We start from the raw sequence: 19,151 nt of genomic DNA on the forward strand, positions 1-19,151 counted from the left end.
CAAATTTGCTTCTTTGGGAGTATTTAAAGCCATATTTAGTCCATAACATTCCTTTGTAACTCTTTTTTTTTTTTTTTTTTTTTTGCGGTACTTGGGCCTCTCACTGTTGTGGCCTCTCCCGTTGCGGAGCACAGGCTCCAGACGCACAGGCTCAGCGGCCATGGCTCACGGGCCCAGCCGCTCCGCGGCATGTGGGATCTTCCCAGACCGGGGCACGAACCCGTGTCCCCTGCATCGGCAGGTGGACTCTCAACCACGTGGCGCCACCAGGTAAGCCCATTTCTTTGTAACTCTTCACACAGGGCTCCCTAAAAACGTTGTTTCAATGTGTATTCCAACTTTCCAAGAAGAGGGACAGCCCATGGGTAGGAGTTGGACGTGTTTCTTTTCTACCCATGCCCCACGCCCAAGCAGATCCAAAGTCCAGTATTCTTACCAAGGTTGTAGAGCCAACTCCTAGAACTCTGGAGAAAGCTTTCATTTAAACACCATGTTTTTATAATAATTAAACAACTGCAAAGGTGTGAACAATAAAGTGGGTTTATTTAAAAAGAAGACTACAAAATTTGACACAGAGAGATATAAAAGACTCAGGATTTAAAATTATTAAATACAAAAATGATTGGCTATAAACAATGTAAAAAATACATTTCCCAGTCCCCAAACAGAAGTATAGCAATTATAAAATTTTTGTACTGTATGTGCATTTCCCTTATCATTTTTAAGAACCATTCTTTCTAAACAGTCTATTTGTGTAAATATAAATTTACCATAAATGTTAATAAAAAATTATTTTACATTTGAATTTACTGAGTGTGCCCTTTTCTGTAAGTAACAGTATCTTTGGTTTCAAGTTCACCTTGAAATTTTTATTTACCACAAAGACCTTTTTACTCCTAACTCCTTCTACAATAGAAGACGTAGGCTAATCAGTCATGGGTCCTGTAAAAAACAACGTGAAGAAAGGTTCTAGAGTGACCCAAAATACCAGTGAAGATATTACCTTTTGGTGGCCAGCTAAGAGGTCCATTCTGCGCCAATGAAACAAATGGAAGTGAAACCTCAGAACAAGCAGAGCTTGAAAGTTCCACGCCAACATGCTGTGGATGTGAGGCCAGCAGAGGACATTCCATCAAACTCAACTGAGCCCAGTGCATGACTGGGGACCCTGAGGTAGCCCAGATGGTCTGCTCTGAATCCTAGCTGGGTGCAGATGATACTTAAAAGGACAATGGTATAGCTGGATGTGAAATTTGAGAACCTGCCTATCAATCATAAGCTGCTTATCTTTGAACCCAAGACCCAGGCTATTTCTCCTCTCTCAGACAGCACACCTAGTAAAAACAGCATCCAAGATTGGTTTCATTATCTCCCAAGCAGGTAGTGGTGACATCACCACTAGCACTAGCATCCAAGCTCTGATACAAATGGATAAGGTTCTAAGTCAGTAAGAGCAGAAGCTGTGTCCGGCCATCTGCGTCTGAAAACCATCTACAACACACAATTGGCAGATGAGAAATTTAAAAAGGATGAGGTCATTAAACTACCTCACTGGAAACATGATTCCACTCTTTCAGACAGAAAACCGACTAGCCCAGAAGACTTTCACCAAAGTACTGAAGGATCTGATGCATGGGCTCATTGCCTGAGCCCTACAGTCTTGAGTCAAAAAAATCTACCAGGAGGACAGGAAAGGTCTAGTCTGTGAACCACTTGGTCAGAAAGGTCCCGTTTAAAAAAAAAAAAAAAAAAAGGACCCACTTTAAGAAAGGTCTTGCTCAAAGTGCCCTGGCTGGCTGGCTCTAAGACAGACTGCCAGCAACAGACAGTTCTTCCAAATTATCAGAACTGGGTATGAAGTGTCTTCTGAGAATGGTTTGACTACTCCCTTACACCATCAGCAGTATTAAACTGGGCAGGAATCTCTGGATATTCACTTTCTTAAGAAGGTCTCCTGGGCTTCCCTGGTGGCACAGTGGTTGAGAGTCCGCCTGCCGGTGCAGGGGACACGGGTTCGTGCCCCGGTCTGGGAGGATCCCACATGCCATGGAGTGGCTGGACCCGTGAGCCATGGCTGCTGAGCCTGCGCGTCCGGAGCCTGTGCTCTGCAGCGGGAGAGGCCACAACAGTGAGAGGCCCGCGTACCGCAAAAAAAAAAAAAAAAAGAAAAGGTCTCCTTTGAAGAGAAACCAGAGCAATGCCTATGTGGGAACAAGAACCCTAAAGATCCTGCTCTATACTCTATGCAATTAAAAGGGCCCAAGATTCCGGAGAATCTGCCATCAAGGAAGCCAGAGCCAGAGGCCCAGCTATGCCTGATGAAGTAGTACATGGACCATTCTTATAAGGAGACAGAAGAGGGAGGCTCTCAAATCAAAAATCAAAGATTGGGGTTTTAAAAGAAGATTGGCTCCAAAGAAAACACTGAACAGAACCTGCAGAGCTGTATTAACTTCAGTAGAAATAATCATATGGCAAAAGGGAGCAAACCATCTTCTGTCTTCTAGTATGAACTCATCTCTTCAGGCATCTGGAAGTGGTTGAGGCCTACTTTTATAACTACTTTCACTGCATTGTGCAAAAGTGTATCTTATCTTTCTTTGGTCCTTAGTCATGATAGCAGTTTCTTCCATTTTTCTATCTTTCTACATAAAGATCTTTTTTTTTTACAAGATATTGACAAGCAAAGTACAGTATGAACATGGGGTTACTGATGCTATTGCTTTTGTAACATGTAAAATATCAACATCTCCCATATATTTTCTATTAGGCTATAAAAGGTCTCAGAAAGAGTCAATTATTATTATCCTAAAATGTTACAGTATAATTTTAAGTCTGCGTGAGATACAGTAAAGACTGAGTTTTACATTTTAAGGAAAAAAACCTAGACCAACATTTAAAATATTGATCTCTTAAATATACATTAAATTTTATCAAGTCATCAAAAAGCAAAGTTATAGTTAAGCAAGTTAATTTAAAAATGAAACCATTTCTAAATGGATAAACTTAATCATGCTGTTTATACAGCTATAAAGCGTAATTTGAAAGCTAAGCCTAGTAACAATGACAGAATAATTTATCATCAGTTGAGCTATGTGATTTAAACAAACAATTGCCCTCACCTCCAAACAAAACAAAACTTCATCTGACAGAAGTTTCAACTGTTACCAAAAAATATACATATATTTTTTAAAACAAAAAGCCCTCTGGCCCAATTTGTGGTGACTGACACACAGTCCAATCAATACTGATCAAACTGCCTTTCTGCCTTGTGTTCCAAAAGAAGTGGTTTAATAATGACAGACTCTACAAGAGCTTCTGCCAGGGCTCAGGCACCACGCAGTGGCGACGTAACACCTGTTCCCTAGAGTCCCTGAGCATTAAGTGGTTCATTAACAGTAGCCTCAGGTTTTCTTGGCTGGGGCTCCTTACGTTTTTCATAGACCATAAGGAAAAAGTCAGACAGGAACACAAAACTTGCTAGAAATCCAAACACCTGAGGAGGGAAAAGGGGCAAAGATTATATGAGGAATGCTGCAATATACTCTCACATTTCCTACTTGGCTCTGATCGTGTTTTATACAAGCAAGACAATTCATCAATTTATCTTATACACATCATTCTTAACATCAGTGGTTAAAAATCTTTTAAGATCAAAAAATGGAAAGAAGTTACAAAAAAAGAATTCCAGAATAATGGCCATTAGTCAAGGTCACAATATATTAATGTCCTGTCGTGTGTGTGTGTGTGTGTATGTGTGAGGTGCCAATCTATGAAGCTAAGGTTAATAGATGAAAAACAAAATCCTATAACATGATACAAAACACTGGATTGTTAGCAATGGTTTAGACTGACAGATGAGAAGAGCAGGCAGCCATGCCTACGTAAAAATGGAAAAGGTTATTTGTATCAAAACAGAAATTCTATTTTGAAGATACTTTTAGGTTAAATGGTTCAATTACCTAAAAAATATTTTCCAGCTCACTGTCACACTGTAATGACACAGCAACATGACGCCACTACCTACTACCTCTTCCTTAAATCACTTCCTCATTATACTCTTCTAACATCTAATCAAACATTCTGAGAATTCTGTCAAGAGACAGAAGCCCATGGTGCAAATTTAGCTTCTTCACTAGAAAAACCCTTAAGGAAGGGGGCCAAAGAAGTGCTCTGTAAAAAGAGAAAATCGATGTAGGTTACAGCTAAAGTCCCAATTCTAAGGCTCCAGCTCCATGAAGTTTAACATTTTGTTGTCATTTGCTGCAGTCTCTTGCCCTTCACACCCCATCCCTCCATTCTGCCTCATTTCACTGTAAAGCAAACGGAGCTCCCTATTCATTAATTCACCTGGATGTCCCCAACACATCCAACCAAAATGTAATTATCAATTCCACCCCTCGAAACCCAAGTCCCTTCTCCACTCTGGAGTCTGTATTTTGGCTTGATGGCATCTGTCCCCTTATTTGACTGGCAAATTTATTTGACACTTTAAAGGCAGATCAGATGTCATCTTGTCTACGAAGACATCTCTGACCACCTTAGAAAGCTCTGGTCCGTACAGGACCCTCTATGCATATAACCCAAATGATCTTCTAGCTCTTCTGCTCACATCACAATTTTTTAAAAAATGGACTCCCTCACCCATTTCAGTCTGTATAACTTTCATAATTTAAATAGTTGCAAAAGGTTAATTTCCAGCAGATTATAAATACTGAGCTTTTAAACCACCAGTCACTCTTAAATATATCTAATGAAATCTGAATACTGTAACATTCTGACATACCACCTAATTAAAACACATAAATAAGCTTTTTTTTAATAGCTGGTAATTTTAGGACATGCTTTCTTTCCCCCCACGAACTCAACATTTCCTCAACTTTATTTTACTTCCTCCACAGGATTTTACAGCAATACATTTTTATACTAGAAAGTATTTTACTGATTCACCCTATCATACTCTTCTGCAACAAAAATATGATTACAAACAAATTAAGCATAAGGCTTTTTTTCTCTTCAACTGGTTCATGTATCCATGACTAAATATTACTTATTGCTAGAATGCATCAAGGTTCGGCATTAATTTTATTGTTTTGTTTTTATACATGTAAGTACTAAGAAATCGTGTTCACATAAATAGGTAGATACGTTATAGCCATCTAATTCTCTGAACTCCTTTTGAGTTGTTCTATCATAAAAAGCAGTTTTAATGATCTATTAGCCGACAGTTCAATTAATTACAACTTCAATTTTCTTATGAACAAAGCATTAATTGGAAATCAGCTGACTAGTAAGAGGACTTGTTAACCAGTTGTTAGTTGTTCATGTTCACAGCACTGGCACCAATTAAGTCCATGATCCTTGATTTGCAATTCTGAATTCCAAAAAGCAACAAAAACTCGAAGTTTCATGATTTACTTGGCTGAAAATTGACACAAGGTAAAACTCTTTACAGTCTTTATCTATCTCTTTAACTGTGAATATTCAGATGCTTCAGAAAAATTAATATGTTGGATTACAAGGTGCTGCCCAGGCCCTCTGAAGGTGTGTAATACAGTATATGCACAGTATTACCTTTCTAAAGTGCAGAATATTCTGAATTCTAAAAAACATTTGGTCCCTCAAGGATTTCAGATAAAAACATTTACTTATCTATCTCTTATACTAGGCTGAACTTTGGGGTCATTTCTCCTGTCTATTCTCTACACCTAAAACAGCATGTGATATGTAGGTGTGTTTCTGTTGAACCAAAAAGGGGAGAAATATAAGATAATCAAGTCAATTTTACCACTTCCATTAGCAATAAAGTTCATATGTGGCTTCAATGGATTTTTGTTAACAAAACTCAAATTCTAAAGACAGGTTCTAGGTTTTTAAGGCTATCATATTTATTTGCTTTTAGGCCTCTAATCAAATTACACTAAAAAATAAGTTAAAAGACAAACCACTCTCCCTTATTGTATAACCTGTCAAGTACTTTCCAAATTCCATATTTCTAAGCAAATAAAAATAAGCGAAGATAAAAGGTACTTACAATTGCAGCAAGTTCAGCCGGGGTACTGTCATGTGTCAAAGCGAATAAGATGGATGCCACCAAAAACACCAATCCTGTTCCCACAGTAATATAAAAATCCTATACATACACATAAAACATAAGGAATACAGCATGGTTAGGGTGGCTGAAAACAAATGTTTTAATTTTTAACTTTTAAAAAACTTCAGTGACTTTTTTTCTTGACTCAAACTTACATACTTCAACTTCTAACTTTTCAATAAGCCTGGTATTTGATAAATACCCTGTAAAGGAACACTATGCACACTCTGGACAGGGCATATTCAGAGAGTACATCACAAGATAATGTTTTAATAAAAATAGTTCTCCATTATTACTTATTTGTGGAATCTAAAAAGTAAACAAATGAGTAACAAAGACCCACAGACACAGAGAATAAACTAGTGGTGACCAGTGGGGAAAGGGAAAGGGGAGGGGCAAGATAGGGGAAGGGGATTAAGAAGTACCAACTATCATGTATAAAATAAATAAGCAACAAGGATATATTGTACAGCACAGGAAAATCTAGCCGTTATTTGCTAATGAACTTTAAATGGAGTATAATCTATAAAAATATTGAATTGCTACGTTGTTCACCTGAAACTAATACAATATTGTAAAATCAATTATATTCTATTACAAATAAATAAAAATGAAATAAAATAAAAACAGTTCCCCAAAGGTCATGCATGTGTGTGCTTATCTTTTTCTCTAGGATGTATTAATTTTTAAAAAATATTCATTTATTTATTTAGCTGCGCTGGGTCTTAGTTGCAGCACGTGGGGACTTCGTTGCTGCGTGCAGGATCTTTAGTTGCGGCATGTGGGATCTAGTTCCCTGACCAGGGATCGAACCCAGGTCCCCTGCATTGGGAACACGGAGTCTTAGCCACTGGACCACCAGGGAAGTCCCCTTTCTAGGACATATTAAGATCAAAGCCAAAGGATTTATTAAATCCCACATTACTTCCAGCAAAGAATAGCATTTTTCTTCCCTTTCAACATAATCCATGCTAGGATGGCCTGAGAGTACTTCAGTGCTTTTAAAGCACTTTGGAAAAGAGAGACTCAAAAGGATCACCCATCATTAACTAAAGACACTTAGACTTTCTTGGAATAGCATGTTGTTTTTCAATTGTGCCAAGTGGGTAATCAAACATGAGCTTGTATGATGAGATTATCTACTACATAAAAGCATCCACATCTCATCATAGTGCAGCTTACAGCAATGGAATTCTTCATCGTTTCCAAGTGTTCTCTCAGGCATCAACTCATGAGGCTCACTCTCAAATGCCAAGTGAAAACAGAGCTTGACATATACATACTTGATTCAGAGGAGAAATGGGAAAAATGATAGCCACTCCAAAGTGTTTTAAGTTTGATATTTTTTGAGTTTTCTTAAATGCAATTTCCACTAAACCTACTATCAGTAAAACTACCCAAAACAGAATTAACTATTTTGTTAGTTCACTTAACACTTATAAGAAATTTCAGAGATTTCCTCTTTGCTTCTAAAAGAGGTGTTTTTCTGCAGCACTTTTTCTTTTTTTCTATTCCTTTGAAATGAATATTATTTAAATCTCTTACATACAAATATAAAACTCTATTTACTAATATTTGGAGTACACTCAAGGAGGTATTAAAACAAGACAATCATTTTGAGACAGAACAATGTAGTATTCAATAAACATGGGTTCTAGAGCGAGACTACCTGAGTTCACATTCCAGTAATATTACTTCTTAGCTACATGATTGAATTAGTTACCTAATGTCTGTGTGCCTTTGTTTCTTCATCTGCAAAATGAGAGTAGTAACAATATCGTATTCATAGGTGATTCTATAGATTAGAGTTAATCCATGGAAAGTGCTCAGATCAGTGCCAGAAACACAATAAATGTTCCATAAACATTGGCTATTGTTATTCTTGATACAATGGGACCCACAAGAGCATGGGATAGAAAAGATTCTCTTTCCAAAAAGATTACTGTTCCTCCCTAGACACTACCACCACCACACACTCAAAACATTTTCTCTAAAACAGAAAACTCCTTACATAAAGATTTTTTTAATTTAAGTATATTAATAAGCAGACAGTAAAAGTAATTTTTAAACCATTCAAACAAACATGACTTCCTTACGATGTTAGGTGAAAAGTAGAACATACATACTCTACAATTACAACTATGTTTAAAACTTTCTATAAGACCCAAAAGGCATACAGTAAAATATTTACAAAAGCTATTTTAGGATGAAATGACTAATTTTTCTTTTTTTCCCCAGTATTTTTTTGTTTTTGTTTTTTTTGCGGTATGCGGGCCTCTCACTGTTGTGGCCTCTCGCGTTGCGGAGCACAGGCTCCGGACGCGCAGGCTCAGCAGCCATGGCTCACGGGCCCAGCCGCTCAGTGGCATGTGGGATCTTCCCAGACTGGGGCACGAACCCGTGTCCCCTGCATCAGCAGGCGGACTCTCAACCACTGTGCCACCAGGGAAGCCCTCCTCAGTATTTTAAAATTAGTATTTACTCTAAAATAACTTTTTAAATGCTCAAGTTTGATGTAATAAGTGCTTTACATTTTGCTTAGTTTGACCATTATACTAAACTGGAAAATATTATATTGTTTCTTGTCAAAAAGATCAATGTTCTTAAACACTACAGATGCAGCACTAAAAAACTATAAACATTTCTAAAAATATTTTTATGGACAGTAGTGCTATTTGCTGTTGAGATAAGAAATGAAAAAAATATTTTCAATGTTTAAAATATAAATTTACACATTCAAGCTACAAATCAACCAGCTCAGATGCTAGTGAATTTTTCCCTTGTTCAAATCTTATCACATACTAATCTGTAAAAAGGACTTTTCAAAGATTAAAAATATAATTAACAAAAATTCTAAGATATTCTCTGCATCCTCTTCTTAATACATATTTCATAAAACAAATGGGTTCTGTTGTCATTGCTATACAAAGACTCTTGTGGTGACGATATTTGCCACGATAGCATCTAAAGTTACTAGGGCAGTGGTTCTAGCAGCATTCTGCCTAGGCCACATGACTGCAGAGTGTGAGAACTGCAGAGTGTGAGACTGCAGAGTGTGAGAACTTTCCTGGGTTCAAATCTGTTTATTTTCACCCTCACTGTGTAACTTTGGACAAGTTACTTAACCACTCTCAACCTAAGTTTCTTCAACAGAAAAATGGAGCACTGAGGTGTGAAGATTCTAAATCACAGCACATAAAGTGCCTGGCACACAGTAAACACTGACAGCAGCTATTATCGGGTAAGATAACGGGAACTGTCATATATTGGCCATACCAAGAACTGCACGTATGTGTTCATCAAAGGCTTAATGGATTTGATTCAGACTCTACCTGTTTTTCAAAGTTATTTTTTTAGCTGTTTGGTATCAACTTTTTGTTTTTTAATTTTTCAAACTTAAAAGAATCATTATATATATATGTATTTTTTATTAAAGTACAGTTGATTTACAATATTGTGTTAGCTTCAGGTGTACAGCAAAGTGATTCAGTTATATTTTTTCAGATTATATTCATTATAGGTTATTACAAGATATTGAATATTGTTCCCTGTGCTACACAGTAATTCCTTTTTGCTTATCTATTTTATGTATAGTAGTTTGTATCTGTTAATCCCACAACCCTAATTTGTCCCCTCCTCCCTTCCCTCTCCACTTTGGTAACCATAAGTTTGTTTTCTATGTCTGTTAAGTCTGTTTCTGTTTTGTATACAGATTCTTTTTTAAGATTCCACATATAAGTGATATCATATAGTATTTGTCTTTCTCTGACTTACTTCACTAAGTTTAATATTCTCTAGGTCCAGTAACTAACATATTACTGCAAATGGCAATATTTCATGCTTAAAGAATTAAAAGAAGGGGATAGGAGCTCCAGTCAAGACAGCAGAGTAGAAGGATGTGGAACTCACATCCTCCCACAAATACACCAAAAATACCCCTACAAATGGAACAGTTCCCACAGAACACCTACTGAACACCAGCAGAAGACCTCAAACACCTGAAAGGACAGGAAAAATCTCCATGTGACCAGGTAGGACGAAAGGGAAAAAAAAAAGGGAAAGCAGGACGGGATCTGCGGCCATGGGAGGGAGCTGGAAAAAGGAAAGGTTCCCACACCGTGGGATACCCCCTCACTGGCAGGGAGATCAACCAGGACAGAAAGGGAGCTTCAGGTCTGTGGCAGGCAGAACAAACAGAGACCTGCACAGACAGCCGTGCCACCGCCCTGCGCATTCCAGCCTGAGATGCACATCTGCTGGTAGGGGAAGGGGCTGGGTACTGAAACTCAGGGTTTAGAGGACAGAACAGGGAGAGGGCTGCTGTTGGCTGTGTGGAAACAGCCTGAAGGGGCTGGAATGTGGTGTGGTCGCAACTGGGGATGTTTGAGGAAGAAGCCCAGGCCCGTCACAGAAGTGAAGCGCCATCGTTAAGTGGCGTATGAGGAGGCAATGGAGGCCGCCATAGCAGCCTCTTTCTCACGTGCCAGCCCCCACCTTGGCAGGCTCCAGGCGAGCGCACCCCAGCCACCGCCTTGGGGGCTCCTGCCTTGACAGGCTCCGGCGAACCAGCCGCTGCCTCGGCGGGCTCCGGGAGCAAACGCCAGTGGGTTGCCCACACACAGAGGCAGAGCTGAAACCACAGCTGGACCCCAGCGGCCACGAGACTTAGGAGGTAGGGCTGAAATCTCTACCTGCAGCTGTGCAAGCCTCAGACTTACACCTCCACTGCCAGCCGTGTAAGTTCAGCACCTGCAGGACATCCGAGGGACAACGGGTCCTCCCATGGCTTGGACAGATCTGGCCTTAGCAGCTGTGGGCTTTGTGGGCACATGCATGTGGGGACTGGGCTGGGCCAGGGTCTGAGCTGCCTCTATAGCCCCCATAGCGGGTCCAGGTGCACAACTACTATAGTCCTGGAACCTGACTTCAGTGGATCTGCGTTGGTGGCCTCGTGAAAACAAGGCCAGGGGGACACCAGGGCTGACTGATGGCATTCCCAAGGTTGAGACAGGGGCAAGGGCAGTGCCAGCAGCAGTGTACTTTGTGAGCCTGCACAACGGGTGACAGGTGAGCACACTCACATGTGAACAGATCTAGCAGAGAAATAGTCAGTGGCTCCTCTCCCAATGGGAGCACGCCAATCCCACCTACCATGCACCATCACTCAGAAATGCATCTGGGGGCGTCTACTCCAACAGCTAGGGAACAAACCCAGCCTCTGATAGAGCAGTGAAAACCACAGAGCAAGGAGGAGGCCCCACTCAATATCCAGTGCAGGTTCTGGTCACCACAACACCAGTCACACCTAGCAAGGGGATAATAACAGCTAGCATACACCGAGGAAAGAGATGGCAGGCATCCAAGCTAAAAACAGCCCTCACACCAAAGAATATCAAACCCACAAAGGCTACACAGGAACACCCCCACATAAAAACAGCCCTCCAAACCACAGTAGATAATTGTTTGTCCTCAACTCATGAAGAGAAATATAAGTAAAATGAAAAAGCAGAGGAACCATTCCCAATTAAAAGATCAAGAGAATTCCCCTGAAAGAACAAACAACAAATCAGACCTCTTCAGTCTAATAGACATCAAGTTCAAAAAGGAGATAATGAAAACACTGAAGAAGTTAAGGAGTATTGATAGAAATGCAGATTACTATAAAAAGGAACCAAGAAAAATTAGAGAACTCATTCACTGAAAGTTGAGCTAAAGGCAATGAATAGTAGAACGAATAATGCAGAAGAACAAGTGACCTGGAAGATAGAATAATGGAAATCACCCAATCAGAACAGCAGACAGAAAGGCAAATGAAAAAACAAAATGAAAGCAACGTAAGAGACCTGTGGGATAATACAAAGCATGCCAATCTATGCATAACTGGGATCCTAGAAGGAGAAGAAAGAGAAAAGGGAATTGAAGATGTGATGGCTGAAAACTTCCCAAACCTAGAGAAGATAGCAGATATCCCGGTACAGGAAGCACAGAGAGTCCAGAACAAGATAAACCCAAACAGACCTACACCAAGACATATATCTCTACAGAAATGTTGCAGGCCAGGGACTTCCCTGGTGGTCCAATGGTAAAGAATCTGCCTTCCAATGCAGGAGACACAGGTTCGATCCCTGGTCGGGGAACTAAGATCCCACATGCTGTGGGGCAACTAAGTCTATGCACCACAACTACTGAGCCCATGCACCTCAACTAGAGAGAGAAAACTCGCACACCACAACTAGAGAGAAGCCCATGCACTGCAACGAAGAGCCCACACACTACAACAAAAGAAGATCCTGCATGCCGCAATGAAGATCCCACAGGCCACAACGAAGACCCAATGTAGCCTCCCCCGCCCCCCCCAAAAAAGGTGCCTATGGAAAAAAAACAAAGAAATGTTGCAGGCCAGAAGGAAGTGGCAAGATACATTCAAAGTCCTGAGAGGGAAAAATCTGCAACCTAGGATACTCTACCCAGCAAGATTATCATTTAGAATAGAAGGAGAGATGAAGAATTTCTCAGACAAGCAAAAACTAAAAGAATACAGCAATACCAAACCCATCCTAAGGGAAATATTGAAAGGTCTTCTCTAAATAGAAAAGAAAAATCTATAGAAAAGAGAAAATCCTAATCAGAAAGTAAATCACTTAAGTAAGCTCATATATAGATTTAAAAAAAGACAATCAAAAATTTCTGTGGAAGTGATGATAACCACAATGAACAGCAAAAGGAAGAACATGAAGATGTAAAAGAAGACATCAAAATCATCAAATGTGGGGGAGGAGAGTAAGAAAATGTAATTTCCTAGAATGTGTTCGAACCCATATGATTATCAGTCTAAAGCAAGTGGGAAGGGTTAATATACTTGAAAAACAGGGCAACCACAAATCAAAAACACACAATAGGTTCACAAACACCAAAAAGAAGAGAACATAAGCATAATACCAAAGAAAGTCTTCAAACCACAAAAGGAAAAACAAAAAGGGACAAAGAAGATATATAAAATCAATGGGAAAACAAGGTTTAAAATGGCAATAAATACATATCTATCAATAATTACTTTAAATGTCAATGGACTAAATGCTCCAATCAAAAGACACAGAGTGGCAGACTGGATGAAACGAGCCTACATACACTATGCTACCTACAAGAGACCAACTTTAGGGACTTCCCTGGTGGTGCAGTGGTTAAGAATCCGCCTGCCAATGCAGGGGACCCGGGTTCAAGCCCTGGTCCAGGAAGATCCCAGATGCTGCGAAGCAACTAAGCCTGTGTGCCACAACTACTGAGCCTACACTCTAGAGCCTGCAAGCCACAACTACTGAGCCTGTGTGCTACAACAACTGAAGCCCACGTACCTAGAGCCTGTGCTCCGCAACCAAAGAAGCCACTGCAATGAGAAGCCCACGCACCGCAACAAAGAGTAGCCCCCGCTTGCCGCAACTAGAGAAAGCCCATGCACAGCAACGAAGACCTAACACAGCCCCAAAAAATAAATAAATAATTAAAAAAACAAAAAAGACCCACTTTAGGACAAAGGCCACATATAGATTTAGAGTGAGGAGTTGGAAAAAGATGTTTCATGCAAACAAAAACGACAAGTGGGGGTCGCAATACTCCTATCAGACAAAATAGACTTTAAAACAAAGGCTATAAAGAAAGATAAAGAACACTATATAATAACAGGATCAACACAAGAAGAGGATATTACACTTGTCAACATGTATGTACCCAATATAGGAGCACCCAAATACATAAAACAAACACACACATAAAGGGAGAAACTGACAGGAGTACAGTAATAGTAGATTTTAACACCCCACTCACATCAATGGACAGATCTTCTACACAGAAAATCAATAAGGCAACAGAGATCCTAAGTGATACAACAGAACAGACTTAGTTGATATTTTCAGGACATTACACCCCCAAAAAGCAGAATACATATTCTTTTCAAGCGCACATGGAACGTTCTCTAGGATTGACCACATACTAGGGCACAAAACAAGCCTCAACAAATTTAAGGGTATAGGAATTATTTCAAGCATCATTTCTGACCACAACAGCATGAAACCAGAAATCAACAACAGAAAAAGAAACAAGAAAAAAACCAATTACATGGAGACTAAACAACGTGATCCTAAAATAACCAATGGGTCAATGGTGAAATCAAAGAAGAAATTAAAAAATACCTCGAGGCAAATGACAATGAAAACACAACCATACAAAATCTATGGGGAAATTCCCTGGTGGTCCAGTGATTAGGACTCCATGCTCTCACTGCTGAGGGTCCGGGTTCAATCCCTGATCAGGGAAGTAAGATCCCACAAGTTATGTAGCGCAGCCAAAAAAGATAAACAAAATCTATGGGATGCAACAAAAGCAGTTCTTAGAAGGAAGTTCATAGTGACACAGGCCTTCTTTAGGAAACAAGAAAAATCTCAAGTAACTTAACCCACCACCTAAAATAATCAGAAAAAGAAGAACAAACAAAACCTAAAGTCAGCAGAAGAAAGGAGATAATGATGATCAGAGAGGAAATAAATAAAATAGAGATTAAAAAAATAGGAAAAAAAATCAGTAAAACCAAGAGTTGGTTCTTTAAAAGGGTAAACAGAATTGATAAGCCTCTGGCCAGGTGCACCAAGAAGAAAAGAGACAAGACCCAAATAAGCAAAATAAGAAATGAAAGGGGAAAAATCACAACTGATACTGCAGAAATACAAAAAAAAAACGTAAGAGAATACTATGAACAATTATATGCCAACATATTTGACAATCTAGAAGAAATGGACAACTTCCTAGAAACATACAGCCCACCAAAATTGAATCAAGAAGAAATAATTTGAACAGACCAATCACCAGAAGTGAAACAGAATCTATAGTAAAAAAAAAAAAAAAAAATCAAACCAAAAAAACTCCCTACAGGGACTTCCCTGGCTGTCCAGTGGTTAAGACTCCATGCTTCCAATGCAAGGGGCAAGAGCTTGATCCCTGGTCAGGGAACTAAGATCCCATATGCTGCATGGTGTGATCAAAAAAAAGAAACCAAAACTCCCTACAAACAGAAGTCCAGGACCAGATGACTTCACAGGCAAATTCTACCAAACATACAAAGAAGAACTTCTACCAATTCTTCTCAAACTCTTCCAAAAGACTGAAGACGAGGGAACACTCGCAAAGACATTCTATGAAGACACCATCACTCTGATACCAAAATCAAACAAAGATACCACCAAGAAAGAAAATTACAGGCCAATATCTTTGATAAATATAGAGGCAAAAATTATCAACAAAATATTAGCAAACTGAATCCAACAACACATAAAAAAGATCATACACCATGACCAAGTGGGATTCATCCCAAGTTCACAAGGATGGTTCAACATATGCATATCAATGTAATACACATTAACAAAAGTCAAAAACCACATGGTCGGGCTTCCCTGGAGGCGCAGGGTTAAGAATCCGCCTGCCAACGCAGGGGACACGGGTTCAAGCCCTGGTCCGGGAAGATCCCACATGCCACAGGGCAACTAAGCCCATGTGACACAACTACTGGGCCTGTGCTCTAGAGCCCAAGAGCCACAACTACTGAGCCCTCATGCTACAATTACTGAAGCCCATGCTCCTAGAGCCTGTGCTCCACAACAAGAGAAGCCACCACAATGAGAAGCCCGTGCACCACAACTAAGGGTAGCCTCCACTCACTGCAACTAGAGAAAGCCCACGTGCAGTAGGCTTTATAATATAGCCAAAAATAAATAAAATAAATCAATTAAAAAAAAGAGAAAAAATAACATGATCATCTCAATAGATGAGAAAAAGCATTTGACAAAATTCAACATCCATTCATGATAAAAACTCTTACCAAAGTGGATATACAGGAACATATCTCATCATAATGAAAGCTGTTTATGACAAACCCACAGCCAATATAATACCCAACAGTGAAAAGCTGAAAGTCTTCCTGCTAACATCTGGAATAAGGATGCCCATTCTCACCACTTCTATTCAACATGGTATTGGGAAGTCCTAGCCACAGCAATCAGACAAGAAAAATAAATAAAAGGTATCCAAATTGGAAGGAAAGAGGTAAAATTTTCACTATATGTAGATGACATGATACTAAACATAGAAAACCCTAAGGACTCCACACAAAAACTACTAGATCTAATACATGAATTCAGCAAAGTAGGCAGGATACAAGATTAGTATTTAGAAAACAGTTGCGTTTCTTTACACTAACAATGAAATATCAGACAGGGAATGTAAAAAAACAATACCTTTTAAAATAGCACCACTACCAACAACAACAACAAAAAACCCCTAGGAATAAACCTGACTAAGGAAGTGACACACTTACATGCTGAGAACTATAAAACATTAATAAAGGAAATTAAAGAGGATTCAAGGAAATGGAAAGATATCCCATGCTCTTGGATTGGGAGAATACTGTTAAAATGGCCATGCTACCCAAAGCAATCTACAGATTTAATGCAATCGCTATAAAATTATCCATGACATTTTTCACAGAACTAGGACAAATAATCCTAAAATTTATATGGAACCATAAAAGACCCAGGATTGCCAAAGCAATCCTTAGGAAAAAGAACAAAGCAGGAGGTATAATCCCCCTAGACGTCAGACAATACTACAAAGCTACAATAATCAAAACAGCATGGTTGGGCTTCCCTGGTGGTGCAGTGGTTAAGAGTTCGCCTGCCAATGCAGGGGACACAGGTTCAAGCCCTGGTCTGGGAAGATCCCACATGCCACGGAGCAACTAAGCCACAACTACTGAGCCTGTGCTCTAGAGCCCATGAGCCACAACTACTGAGTCCATGTGCCACAACTACTGACGCCCACGTGCCTAGAGCCCGTGCTCCACAACAAGAGAAGCCACCACAATGAAGAGTAGCTCCCGCTTGCAGCAACCAGAGAAAGCCTGCGCGCAGCAGTTAAGACCCAACAAGAGTCATAAATAAATAAATAAATAAATTTTTTAAAAATTAAAAAAACAGCATGGTTTTGGCCCCAAAACATGTGGATCAATGGAACAGAGTGGAGAGCCCAGAAATAAACCCAAACACCTATGGACAATTAATCTTCAACAAAGGAGGCAAGAATATACAATGGGGAAAAGACACTCTCTTTAGCAAGTGGTATTGGAAAAGTTGGACAGCCACATGCAAATCAATGAAGTTAGAACACACCATCACACCATACACAAAAATAAATCCAAAATGGCTTAAAGACTTAAATATGAGACATGACACCATAAAACTCCTTGAACATAGACAAAACATTCTCTGACATAAGTTGTACCAATCATACCAGTCACCCAAGGCAATAGAAATAAAAGCAAAAATAAACATATGGGACCTAATCAAACTTCTAAGCTTTTGTAAAGCAAAGGAAACCATAAACAAAACGAAAAGACTATACCTACGGACTGGGAGAAAATATCTGCAAATGATGCGACTGACAAGGGCTTAATTTCCAAAATATACAAACAACTCAAACAACTCAATAACAAAAAAAGCCCAATTAAAAAATGGTCAGAAGACCTAAATAGACATTTCTGCAAAGAAGATATACAGATGGCCAATAGGCACAAGAAAACATGCTCATCATCGCTAGTTATTAGAGAAACGCAAATCGAAACTACAATGAGGTACACCACCTCACAATGGTCAAAATAACCATCATTAAAAAGTCTACAAATAATAAATGTTGGAGTAGGTGTGAAAAAAAGGGAACCCTCTTACACTGCTGGTGGGAATGTAAATTGGTATAGCCACTATGCAAAACAGTATGGAGGCTCCTCAAAAAACTAAAAATAGAGTCACCATATGATCCAGCAATTCCACTCCTGGGAATATACCCAGACAAAACTGTAATTCAAAAATATACATGCACCCCAATATTCACAGCAGCACTATTTCCAAAAACCAAGACATGGAAACTACCTAAATGTCCATCAACAAATGACTGGATAAAGAAAATGTGGTGTATATATGTGTGTGTGTGTGTGTATACACACACACAAATACATACACACAATGGAATATTACTCAGCCATAAAAAATGAAATCACACCATTTGCAGCAACATAGTATGATGACCTCTAGGTCCATCTAAGTGAAGTAGGTTAGACAGAGAAAGACAAATACCATATGATATCACTTATATGTGGAATCTAAAATACAACACAAATGAACTTATTTACTAAACAAACAGACTCGTGGACTTAGAGAACAGACTTGTGGTTGCCAAAGGGGAGGGAGGGTGGGAAAGGGAAGGATTGACAGTTTGGGATTAGCGTATGCAAACTAGTATATACAGGATGGATAAACAGCAAGGCCCTACTGTGTAGCACAGGGAACTATACTCAATATCTGTGATAAACCATAGTGAAAAAGGATATATATAGGTATAACTGAATCACTTTGCTGTACAGCAGAAATTAACACAACACTGTATATTAACTATATTTCAATAAAATTTTTTAAATGCAAAAAAATAAATAAGTGAAAGAAGGCAATAGATTCTTATGGTACAAAACTTAAGAGGTACAAAAGAGTATACAGAAAAAAGTAAATCTTAGGTGTATGATCAATATAGGACCCAACGCTTGGTTCTCATTAATTTAAAACAATAAAATCTTACTGCTTTGTATTTATCCAGTTCTCTCTCTATTTTTGTTGCACTGGGTCTTTGTTGCTGCACACGGGCTTTCTCTAGTTGCAGCAAGCAGGGGCTACTCTTCACTGTGGTGCAGAGGTTTCTCATTGCAGTGGCTTCTCTTGTTGTGGAGGATGGGCTCTAGGCGTGCGGGCTTCGTAGTTGTGGCTCACGGGCTCTAGAGCACAGACCTGAGTAGTTGTGGCACGCGGGCTTAGCTGATTCGTGGCATGTGGGAATCTTGCCAGACCAGGGATTGAACCCGTGTCCCCTACACTGGTAGGCGGATTGTTTTTGTTTTTTATTTTTTTAACATCTTTATTGGAGTATAATTGCTTTACAATGGTGTGTTAGTCTCTGCTTTATAACAAAGTGA

At 39.4% G+C, this 19,151-nt stretch overlaps 1 protein-coding gene across 1 annotated transcript in view; it reads right to left on the bottom strand.

Annotated features, from left to right (window-relative positions):
* Nucleotides 1–541: 541 nt before the first annotated feature.
* CMTM6 (CKLF like MARVEL transmembrane domain containing 6) overlaps nt 542–19,151 on the bottom strand; it is a 52,022-nt gene continuing 33,412 nt past the window's right edge. Inside the window, exons 3-4 of the mRNA XM_082663988.1 lie at nt 6,035–6,133; nt 542–3,496 (exon numbers count right to left, since the gene is read on the bottom strand). Of these exons, the coding sequence (XP_082520114.1) occupies nt 3,365–3,496; nt 6,035–6,133 (231 nt within the window). The 3' untranslated portion in view covers nt 542–3,364. The remainder of the gene's footprint in view (nt 3,497–6,034; nt 6,134–19,151) is intronic.

This window comes from Grampus griseus (genome assembly GCF_964374135.1).
Source record: "Grampus griseus genome assembly, chromosome: 10".
Lineage (NCBI taxonomy): Eukaryota > Metazoa > Chordata > Mammalia > Artiodactyla > Delphinidae > Grampus > Grampus griseus.